This window comes from Medicago sativa, chromosome 8, assembly GCF_051527215.1.
Source record: "Medicago sativa cultivar Bolivia chromosome 8, Bolivia_mono, whole genome shotgun sequence".
Taxonomy (NCBI): Eukaryota; Viridiplantae; Streptophyta; class Magnoliopsida; order Fabales; family Fabaceae; genus Medicago; species Medicago sativa.
In genome coordinates, this window is record NC_140756.1 from 6359435 (window position 1) to 6371619 (window position 12185).

The window sequence follows — 12185 nt, forward strand, 5'->3', positions numbered from 1 at the left end:
ATATATTTAAAAATAAATTTCGAAATTCAATTTAAAATATTATTGCGCCAAAAATTTAAAATTTTTAAAATTGCGCCAAAACATTTTTTGAACCAAAGAAATTTGAAAATTTTTGGATATTTAATTATTTGTTTCCTAGGAAATATTCCTCGGAAAACTACTAAAAAATAAAAAAAAATAGAAAAAATACAAATTTTCCCCTAAAATTATGTTAATTAAATAATAATTTTAAATATTATTTTACATTTCCAATATCCAAATAAACGGAAAATATATTCATCGACGAGAGAGAGTGTAAGACACATCTGCAACTCGCGGAAGAAAGTACAAAAGGGACCGTATATATGCGGCACACCTAAAACCCAAAAACAAGACCCAATCATGATGCAAGAATATACAACATGCCACAACAAGCAAAAACGATGCCGGCAATAGCATATCCCTGCATCAAAATCGAACACAAAGGGCCACCAGCCAAAATAGAACCAAAAAACTGCCACTGCAGCATCAACAACAGCCAAAACAGAAGAGCATAAATGCTGCAATATCAAACTGCAGCATTCACATGGTCCACAAAACTAGCCTAAAAGTATCTAAAGCATCATATTTGCCAAAACAGAAGAGCATAAATGCTGCAATTTCAAACTGCAACATTCACATTGTCCACAAAACTAGGCTAAAACTATCTAAAGCATCATATTTAAATAAAGAAGTCAAAATATTCTTCTCATCTGAAGCATCATATTTAATTGGTGTCATCACTTTCATCCTCCTCAATGTTGGGATTGTCCGACTCATCTGAACCATCTTCTTCAACACCCGGTCTCCTTGATGTGCTTGCAATGAATTCCTTAAACCGTCGATCAACGCTTTCTTGAAATGCTCTATATTGCTCAGCGTCCCGTTCCATCTTGTCCTGCAACTCTTGCTCCATTAGCTTACGAGCCTGTAACTCTTGTGTCAATTGTTCTATCCGGGAAATCAAATGAGGCAACGTTTCCTGGTTACTTGAAGAACCTTCTCCAAATGAAGGCTCATTGATTACAGATCCATGCTCCATGAGGGGAGCGTACCGACCAAGACCATACCACTTATGCGTTGTTCCGGGTCCTGATACCTTCCTCCAAAGTTCTAGCTTGATCGCATCAGGCAATTCTTCATAGGTCGAATATTCTCGTGACTCTTCCAAGAATAGTCGTACCTCCTCCCGAAAAGCTACCTGTATACATAAATAATAAATGGAAATTGCTTAATAACTCTTAATTGCAAAACCAAACAGCACAAACAGTCCAAACCAGAACAGCCACACTACACAACAGTATATGCACATTTCTTAAAGAGGTGAAAACTATTTTGAATTTTCACTAGCCATATTTCTCTATGGTTTTATAACTTCATTTGTAAATGACCAAACACCCTGCAAAGATAACATTTAAATTTAAAGTTACTAATTCATTTGAGGCGTGTCGGCGTAATAAATGTGGGTAGCTCTCCCAACCGGGATTCAAATCTTGGTTCACCACATTGTGGAAGTCTAGCACCCTGCGTTAGAGGAGTCGGACCAAACAAAAATGAAAGATGGGAAAATTAAGGAACCAAAGTCTTGGTTGCAAATTACATTCCACAAACTTCACAATGTCATAAGATTTTGGATTACTGTATTAAATATCCACCCTATACAGTTATCAATGCTCAAAGAGACACTTAAAAGCTACCTATCAATTCCAAAACAAGTTAAAAATAACATTAAAAACATAATAAGAAATGCCAAAATATCAACCAGGAACAGTGTCATCAACATCACATGCACAAAATGCTGCAAGATGAAGGACAAGTAAAAATTCAGTCTATGAATCAAGAAACCATGATAATCCTATCCCCACAAAATAACCTATTCGTCTTTGGCTAATTTACTGAAACTGATAAGATTCTTAATAAAATAACAGACATGAAGAAAAATAATTGATTTGAACTAAGCCACAAAGCTTGAACAGGGCCAGGTTATTATTATGGTTTCGGATGCAAAATAAAATAAAACAGAAAACTAAAAATAGTAACATGAATATTCCTGGCAGAATGTAATGAAAGTTCAAAAACATCACACAACACCCAGCATACTGTCAGAGTAGAAATTCACCTGTGTATTATAGGAGCGATCATCAACGTAGACATCCGTACCATGTATAATATGGTTTTCTCGATGAAGCTCGTCTACATAGGGATCTCTTCCAAGATCTTTTGCCTAATTTATCACAAAAAGTTAATTAATTACATAACCTGACTAATTAAATATATACGTATATATAAAAACATGTACAAAGTTCATATACTTTTACCATATGTCTCCGGTGGGTTGCACCAGTAACAGACCCTTGTGTGTGGCGAGCTTGTCTAGAACTCGCTCTATTCCTTTTATTAGCCGTGGAGCGCTTTCTATATCTCTCATTTGTAGCCCAATAGGACAACAAGGCACGCCAATCTTCTTCGCCCATCCAATGAGGGCGATAAGAACGGTCTTCAGCAAGATTCTTTCGTTCATCATATAGCATATCTGACAGACGCGTACTTGCTAAACGATGAAAAAGGCGCTCGACATCAGATTCGTATTGAGGATCCCACACACAGTGTCTCTGCAAAAAAATAAATGAACCATATATAAAATAAATATAATGATTAAAGATTTATTTATTAAAAATTACTTTTTTTAAATCAACCCCATAGAAAATAAAAGATTTAATAATTTCTTTTTACCTTAAATTCTTTAAAAACTTTATCCCCAATTTCTTTCTTAAGATCCTTATACACGGGCCACGGCTTTTTATACACTGCTTGGATTGCCTCCCTTATGTATTTTGCAGAGATTTTCGATGGCTCCAACCTGAACATTTAAATGGATAATTAATATATTACTTTAAAAAAAAAGTATGAAATGAAAGTAAGTAGCAGATTAATTTGTTAATACTTACGAGTCACCCTCAATTTTAAGTAAATATTTCTTCTTGTACATTGGTACCACTTCATAATAGCGACGTCTCACCCGGCTTTGTCGTGCTGCTTCTCTTTCTTGTTGGCTTTGATGTTCTTGTTCACATTGTTGCTGTTGCTCTTGTTCTTGTTCTTGTTGTTGTTGCTGTTGTTGCTGCACCTCGGGTACTGGCATAAATCCTCCATTAATACCAAGCAAGTCTAAAAAACGGACATCTGGTATATCTTCTAATGATAATGTAGGAGGTCTTGCAGAGAAATGAGTGTTACTATATCCTGGTGAGTGTGTATGTAGTGGAGGAGTAACACTAGACATAGTGCCTCCAGGGAATGAAACTCCATTTATACTAGGAGATGGAGTAGGAGGCCTTGCAGAGATGGGGTTGGTAGTATGTCTTAGTGAGTGCGTGTATAGTGGAGGATTAACACTTGACATGGTAACTCCATGTATACTAGGAGATGGAGCAGGAGACCTTGCAGAGATTGGATTGGTAGCATGTCTTGGTGAGTGTGTATAGAGTGGAGGATTAACACCAGACATAGTAACTCGAGTGAATGAAACTCCAGGTATACTAGGAGAAACTCCAGGTATACTAGGAGATGGAGTAGTATCACGATGGGTAGGTGGACATGCCGTGGAATGATCCGTGTGTGGAGGTGGATATGTCGGTGAAGGAGATCTGTGTGGAGGTCGACCATCACTACTAGGCTCACGAATAACAAGGCTCTGTGACCTTCTTGCCCAAATTGGCTCCACTTCCTCTGTAATCGTATACTTTGATTTTTTTTTACTAGGCTCTGCAACCTTCTTGCCCCTATCTTCTTTCCTAGACATAGCTGTCATAATACAATGAAGGAGTTTACAGTATCAATTATGGACTATAATATTTATAAAGGAACCCAAAATATATGGTACAACATTCTAGTCTATACAATAATTGCATAAATGTAATCAGATGGCATCTTTATACTTTTTTTTGAAATGGCAAAACAGGGAAAATACAATAGGAGCCGTATATATACGGAACATCGAAACACCACCATCAGAAATTAAGGAACAATGCATGCACTTGTTTTTTTTTTTCTGTTTGTAAACAGCAAAATTAATAATAAAACGCAACCAGAACAGCTCAAAACCGAGGCAAAACCGAGCACCAATAGCAGCACAAATAGATGAGAAGGTTGCTAGTGTGCATAGCAGCAAAACAAAAAATGCAAAACACCTAAACAGAAACAATAAGTACTCGTACACAGAAGAACATTATGAGTATTAAGTATTGTACTTGTACTTTGTCATACCTTTCAGATGAATGAAACCCCTAACCACTTTTCATACTTAAGTGAATGAAATGTTTAAGAATTCCTTGAGCTAGTATTTCTTAGTTTTCTTTCATGATATTTTGGTATATAATAATAATGATCAGAAGTAACTATTTTACAGCTAGATCACGTGTTGAATTGTCTAATGAGAGACATGTCATATGCTTATTGAAAGAAAGGTCAAGAAGTACATTGAAGTATTTAGCTTATGTAATTTCTAGTGAGGGGTGGCTATAGACCTTTACTTTTAAGGAAGTAAGTTAGTGTTTCCAGACCAAACAAGTTTAAGTTAGAGCAAAGGATATCTACCTCCGACCATTGCTTGATGTTGGCACACTACAGTTTTTAGGATAAGATTTTAAGGTTATTTTCAAATTTTCAAATATGGCTCCTAAAATAATAAAGTTATCCAGTGCAGCAAAGAATTGAAATTGCAGGTTTTGGTCTCTAAACCAGAATCTGTAGACTCAAGCCAAGTACATGAAGTCATGAAGATATTCAACATTACTCTACTTACAAGGAGTTATATATTATCAGACTTAATTAAGAAAGTATACTTATTATTCTAAACAACTATTCTTTAACGGAGTGCATGTATGACTTCAAAATCAATAAATATAAATATATTCTACAAATTAAAAGAACCCAAATCAAATTTTCTGAATAAAAACATAGCATCAAATAGAATTTAAAGCAAAGGTGAAGGATTACATTAATCAAAAAACCCAAACCAGAAACCCTAAAATTTTAAATCACAAATTAGCAGATTGAGTGAGAAGATTGAGTGACCACCTTTTGAGCACCGTTTGAGTTCCGATTGAGTGAGTGAGTGAGAAGATTCCGAGATTGAGCTCCGATTGTGAGACTTGAGGAGTGAGTTGACCGATTGTAGCACCGATTCACAGCTAGGTTAGGGTTTGGGAGTGAGAAGAATCGAGACTGTGTGTGAAGCTTGAGCACCGTTTGAGAGAGTGAGAAGAATGAGGAACGGGTTAGGGTTGTTAGGGTTGGTGCTGAGTGGTGAAGTTTGAGTTTAATTTGGGGGTTTTGGGGGAAAATGAGAAAGCGGGCGGATGAAATTTTCAGTGTAGAGCGTGAATGAAATTTTCAGTACAGTGTTCCCGGCTAAAACTATCTTCTATTTTTCTTTTTTCTTTTTTATTATAATAAAAAATTGCAAATAGTTTTCTTATTTTCTTTTTTGTTTTTTATTACTGATTATAAAAAGTTCAATTAAATAATAAAATAGTTATAATATGTATCATTAAAACACTTAAAATGATAAAATAGTTTCATTAAACATTAAATACTTAAAATGATAAAATAGTTTCATTAAACATTAAACACTTAAAATGATAAAATAGACATTACATTAAATAGTCTTCAGGGTTATTTGCTTCTTCCAAATTGTCTTCAGAGTTGCTTGACTCTTCAGTGTCATTAAACAACATGTCATAGTCAATTTCCTGACCATCAACTTCTCTGTCGACCAAATTTGTAACCGGGTCGACTTCAATCACCTCTGGAACATGTGACATTTCATTGTCTTGGTAAGCTACTTCAATATTTGGAATTATGTCATCTGTTTCAATTTGACCCCTTGGTTTTGTCTTGATAGCAGCACACCATCCCTGTTTGCGCCGGTGATGAGAAGGATATGGTACATAATACACTTGAGTAACTTTGCTTGCCAAGATGAACGGGTCAAATGCGTTATATCTTCTATCCATTCTTATGTCAACAGTTTTGTACTTTGGATCAATTTTAGTCCCATTCCTCGGGTCAAACCACTCACAATAAAATAACACAACTTTGTTGTCTTGTTCAACATATGCGTAAGTCAATTCAAAAATGTGTTTAATCACACCATAGAAGTCATCTTCACCTCCCTCACTGACTCCTTTAACGTAAACACCACTGTTAATTGTTTTTTTGCCTACCGTCCATGATTCGGTATGAAATTTAAATCCATTGACAAAGTAAGTGTGCCATTTTTTTACACGTCTATGCGGACCATCAGCTAATCCTCTCAAATGTAATATATGCATATTGGGCTCAACATTTAACACTTGATCTTTAAACCATCTTGGAAAACTAGTGTATATCTCCCCAACATTTAATACTTGAAAGATGTGAAGGTATGGTCCAACTTCATGACAGTTAATCAACACATGAACTTCGGCCGACCGCAACTCTGCATCGTTCATCCAGTACTCTTTCCCAGACCCAGACGGACGACCGAGAAGACGAAAGACTGATAAGGTTGACGGACTCCATTCACTTTCGGCAATGGCTTCATTTCTAACACTTATTGGTCTCAACATCAAGTGATTGAAGTAATGAGAACAAAAATTCAAGGCTTCCCGAGCACAGTAAGCTGCAATTATTGATCCTTCAACCCTTGTTTTGTTGTTCACCGTTCGCTTCGAATCACCCATAAACCTTTCAAATGGATACATCCACCTGTATTGAACAGGTCCGCCGAGCCAAGCTTCGTACGCGAGATGTACCACAAGATGTTCCATAGAATCAAAGAAACCTGGGGGAAAAACTTTCTCCAATTTACAGAGAATGATAGGAATATTATGATCCATTTTAATAAGTTCATCCTTCCTCAATGTTGAAGCACACAAGTCTCTGAAAAACTGACTAATTTCAGTCAACGGATTTATAACATGGTTAGGCAATGAAGAAAACGCAATTGGAAGTAAGCGTTCCATGAGAACATGAGAATCATGACTTTTCATCCTGCGCAATCTTCCAGTGTTTACGTCGGCACACCTTGACAAGTTAGAAGAATATCCATCTGGCATCCTTAATTCTTTTAACCACTGACAAACAGATTTCGCTTCAGCACTGGTTAAGCTATAAACAGCCTTGGGTTTCAGATATTTTCCATTTGGAAGAAGTTTTAACTCCATATCTGGTCTCTTACAATACTCTGGCAAATCCATTCTAGCCTTCTCATTATCTTTTGTTTTACCAGAGACATTCATCACTGTGTGAACTATATTGTCACAAAAATTCTTTTCAATGTGCATAACATCAAGATTATGTCTTAGTAAATTGTCTTTCCAGTAAGGGAGATCCCAAAAAATACTTCTTTTGGTCCAATTGTGGTCTTCACCATATCCTTCGTATCTGACTCTTTGGCCAACATCTGGAAATCTCCATAGAGTGCTGACTCTACGAAATATTTCATCTGATGTTATCTTAGGAGGTGGACCATCTTTTTCTACTGTGTCTTTCCTGAACTGATTCCTCTTCCTCCGGAATTCATGATCCTCTGGTGTAAAGCAACGATGACAGTCAAACCACGAATTCTTTCCTCCGTTTTTCAAGTAAAATGCCTTTGTATCTTTCATACAATGAGGACAAGCTAATCTACCATGAGTTGACCATCCAGACAACATGCCATATGCAGGAAAGTCGTTAATAGTCCACATTAAAGCTGCCCTCAATGTGAAATTCTCCTTCTTTGCAATATCGTACGTCAATTCACCAACCCACAACCTTCTCAGATCATCAACTAAGGGTTGTAAAAACACATCAATACCGTCAGTTGGGTTCGATGGTCCTGGTACAATACAACTCAAGAACATGTAAGGTTTTGTCATGCACATCTCAGGAGGAAGATTATATGGGGTAACAATTATTGGCCAGCAAGAATAAGGCTTAGCCCACGCTGTGTTATACGCAGTAAATCCATCAGAGCATAATCCAAGTCTCACATTACGTGGATCTTTTGCAAAATCGGGATGTACAGCATCAAAGTGCTGCCATGCCACTCCATCACAAGGATGCCGCATCACCTCTGAATTAGTTTTATTGTAATAATGCCACGTCATATGACCAGCCGTGCGCATTGATGCAAACAATCTCTTCAGTCTTGGTATTATTGGCAGGTAAAACATTGACTTGACTACGACTCGTTTCTTCTTACGATCAACATCATCCCCGCTCACTTCATACCTTGGTGAATTGCAAAATTTACACTCCTCCAACGCGCCATCATTCTTACCAAATTCATTGTCGTAAAACAACATGCACCCATTAACACAACAATCAATCTTTTTTTCTTCCAATCCCAACTTCATCACTAATCTCTTTGCTTCATAATAACTTAATGGTAAATTTTCTGGTAGAGGAGTCGAATCTCTCATCATTTTCGTGAAGTACTCTGCACAATCTTCGGGTACATTCCAATTTGACTTCCCAGTTAATAGCCTCACACACATGGATAACTTCGACTCAGATGACCCTTCAAACAACGGTTCGTTTACTTTTTTCATCATTGAGTAAAACTTCAACGCCTTCTCGTTCGGGATTATTTCCTCTTCAATGCCCTCATTGTAAGACAGATTCACCCCGAGAGCGTCACCGACCATATCTTCCATCAGACCAAAGTTTTCACACCCTGTATGCGCTCCACTGCTTGAAGCCTGCATATTAACATCAAACTCATCCGGCTCTTGTTCACCATGATGTCTCCACACATAATAATCCTCCATAAAACCAACATCCTCTAAATGTTTTATGACATCTTCTGGGCTCTGAATCAACCTACACGTACATTTAAGACACGGACATCTAATTCCTCCCTCGCTTCTAAAAATATCTTGTGACATGGCGAAAGCAACAAATTCACGAATTCCTTCCTTAAATTGAGCTTTAAGTGTCCTTTTCCCCGGTCTTTTTCTATCATACATCCAACTTCGATGAAGAATATATTGATCCATCTTCTGCATCATTGACATTAATTCAAATTAATTTATATTTTCTATAAGAACATATTTCTTTTTAATTAACAATCTAATTCCTTAGACTATTATTTCTATTCTAATAACAATATCGTTAAAATAACATATTTAGACTATTATTTTTTATACTATTCTATTTTTTCGTTGTCACAATCTAATTAACATATCTCTTTTTTTTTTTTTTCTAATTAACATTGTTACTGACCTACCTTTTAATAATAATAATAATAATAATAATAATAACAACAACAATAACAACAACAACAACAACAACAACAAGGTTATAAATGAGTTTTCAAGTTTAGTCCCTATAAAATTTTAATGATAATTTTACTCCTCCAAAATATTGTAGTTTTCAAGAATAGTCCTTATTTTTGTAAAAAGTTTTTAAAATAAGGATTATTCTTAGAAATTATAAATTTTTGGAGGACTAAAATTATCATTAAAATTTTACAGGGACTAAACTTAAAATATTAATTATTTTTATAGGGACTGATTGTTCTAACAATAAATATAAAATACTAGAAGAAAAAAAGCACCGGCAAAAATAACTAAAATAATTACTAACCTAACATTATTTTAACTAACTAATATTTTTATCTCTGCTAAAAAAAAAGAATATTTTTATCAATAACTAAGACAACAATTTTACTATCATACATCCAACTTCGATGAAGAATATATTGATCCATCTTCTGCATCATTGACATTAATTCAAATTAATTAATATTTTCTATAAGAACATATTTCTTTTTAATTAACAATCTAATTCCTTAGACTATTATTCTAATTCCTTAGACTATTATTTCTATTCTAATAACAATATCGTTAAAATAACATATTTAGACTATTATTTTTTATACTATTCTATTTTTTCGTTGTCACAATCTAATTAACATATCTCTTTTTTTTTTCTTTCTAATTAACATTGTTACTGACCTACCTTTTAATAATAATAATAATAATAATAATAATAATAATAATAATAATAATAATAATAATAATAATAATAATAATAATAACAACAACAATAACAACAACAACAACAAGGTTATAAATGAGTTTTCAAGTTTAGTCCCTATAAAATTTTAATGATAATTTTAGTCCTCCAAAATATTGTAGTTTTCAAGAATAGTCCCTATTTTTGTAAAAAGTTTTTAAAATAAGGATTATTCTTAGAAATTATAAATTTTTGGAGGACTAAAATTATCATTAAAATTTTAGAGGGACTAAACTTAAAATATTAATTATTTTTATAGGCACTAATTGTTCTAACAATAAATAAAAAATACTAGAAGAAAAAAAGCACCGGCAAAAATAACTAAAATAATTACTAACCTAACATTATTTTAACTAACTAATATTTTTATCTCTGCTAAAAAAAAAGAATATTTTTATCAATAACTAAGACAACAATTTTACTTCCTTAAAAAAAAACAATTTTACTAACATCTTTTAATAGTTATTAACAAACAGTTTTAATGCCAATCACAACATTTTTTACTAATACTAATAATTTTAAATAAATAAGAAAAACTAACCTCAAATAATATAATTTGATGCTAATGCAGATCGGAAAAGTAGCAGCCAACAGCAAGAACAACAACTTGTAATAGGAAATGAAACCAAATATTAACTGCAAAAAATAATGTAACATATATTTCATTAACATTTTATTTATAAATATAAAAATTGAAATGTTAAAAAAATAGTTACCTTATATGAAAATAAATATGCAAGAGCAATTGTTGAATGGTATAGATAGAAAATAAAATTGAAGTGAGAAGTGTTAAAAATATGGAATGAAAAATATAATAGAGAAGTGTTGAAAGACATGTATATATATACACACAAAAACCCAATTAAATAACCCAATATGGGTTGTTCAACGTCCACCTGCTAAGCAATTGAATATGCCAGCCTTTTTTCACTGTCTCAACGTTAATATATATAGAGTTGTCATGTTACCTTTTCCTGCAAAGGCTGCTGCATTCTGTACCATGTGTTTACCTAGGAAATATTTCCTCGGTAACCACCTAAATTTCCTCGCTAAGCATCATCTAGGTGGTCAAACGGTCAAATATGCTTACCTAGGAAATATTTCCTCGGTAACCACCTCCATTTCCTCGCTAGGCATGGTCAAACAGTCAAATATGCTTACCTAGGAAACTTTCCTCGGTATACACTGTCCATAGCTAGGAAGCTGGATTCCTAGGTATAATTCCTAGCTAAATGGATGATTTCTTGTATATGCACAATTATTAAATTTCTACATTTGTTTGCTAATGAAAGAAATTCTAAAGTAACGTGACCACATAATTCCAAAACACTAAAATTTTTTGTTGCATGGATAAAACAAACAATTTTATTGAAATAGACACATTCATGCACAAGGTGTGCAAGAATATGAGTACAAATACCAACGGTTCCATGAAAAAACTACAATTAGCATCATAAGCATGCTAACTAGATTCTAAATTTAAAAAATTCAGCTAGATACTCTATTGAGTGAGCTAAATGAAATTCTAAACTATCCCACATAGGAGAAGGCAAAATTATGACTTGAAACTATGCACTATGCTTCTAGCTGCGTAACCTAGCAATAAGATGCAAATAACTGCTATCAATTTCTGGATTCCATGCGAGAATCTAATCTCTTCCGAATAGATCACTTTCCAATGCACAATGAAAACCCAAAAGAATACGTAAAACCAAGTGATCGAAATAACAATAGTAGCAGTCTTCGAAACAAGAATCACTTCTATAAATGATATTGCACTTGATAGGAGAAGTATGAATAGGATCCCAAAGATGCTGCTGTTACTAGGGCGAAAACTCGTAAAATAGACTATACATAGCTGAATAGATATAACAAAAGTGATGATCAAGGCAGTCACGACATTCTCTTTCAATTCACCATCAGCTGATGACATCTTTAGTGCAGGGAAGATAATCAACAGCAAGCATAATATTATTGAGGTCACGAATACACGCCAAAGCCTTTCATCATCGGTATACTCGTACCTATATATTTATAATTACAATATGTTCATAAGATCAGATACATAAGAAATGCCAGCGACACACGTCCTAACACACTTTTCTCTCAACGCACTCTCT

General features: G+C 34.2%; 1 protein-coding gene across 5 annotated transcripts; it reads right to left on the reverse strand.

Annotated features, from left to right (window-relative positions):
* Window positions 1-254: 254 nt before the first annotated feature.
* LOC146896471 (uncharacterized) lies at window positions 255-11009 on the reverse strand. 5 transcript variants are annotated; one of them, XM_085732937.1, is made up of 6 exons: window positions 5677-5790; window positions 2967-3822; window positions 2752-2878; window positions 2337-2630; window positions 2138-2242; window positions 255-1219 (listed from the first exon to the last, which is right to left on the reverse strand). In XM_085732937.1, the coding sequence occupies exons 2-6, from the start codon at window positions 3818-3820 to the stop codon at window positions 746-748; spliced, it is 1854 nt and encodes a 617-aa protein (XP_085589063.1). In that variant the 5' UTR covers window positions 3821-3822; window positions 5677-5790; the 3' UTR covers window positions 255-745. The 5 variants fall into 5 exon arrangements, with proteins under 5 accessions (XP_085589063.1, XP_085589062.1, XP_085589061.1 ...); XM_085732936.1 differs by lacking the exon at window positions 5677-5790 and adding an exon at window positions 5098-5405; XM_085732935.1 differs by lacking the exon at window positions 5677-5790 and having other exon boundaries at window positions 2967-3829.
* Between the last annotated feature and the right edge of the window lie 1176 nt (window positions 11010-12185).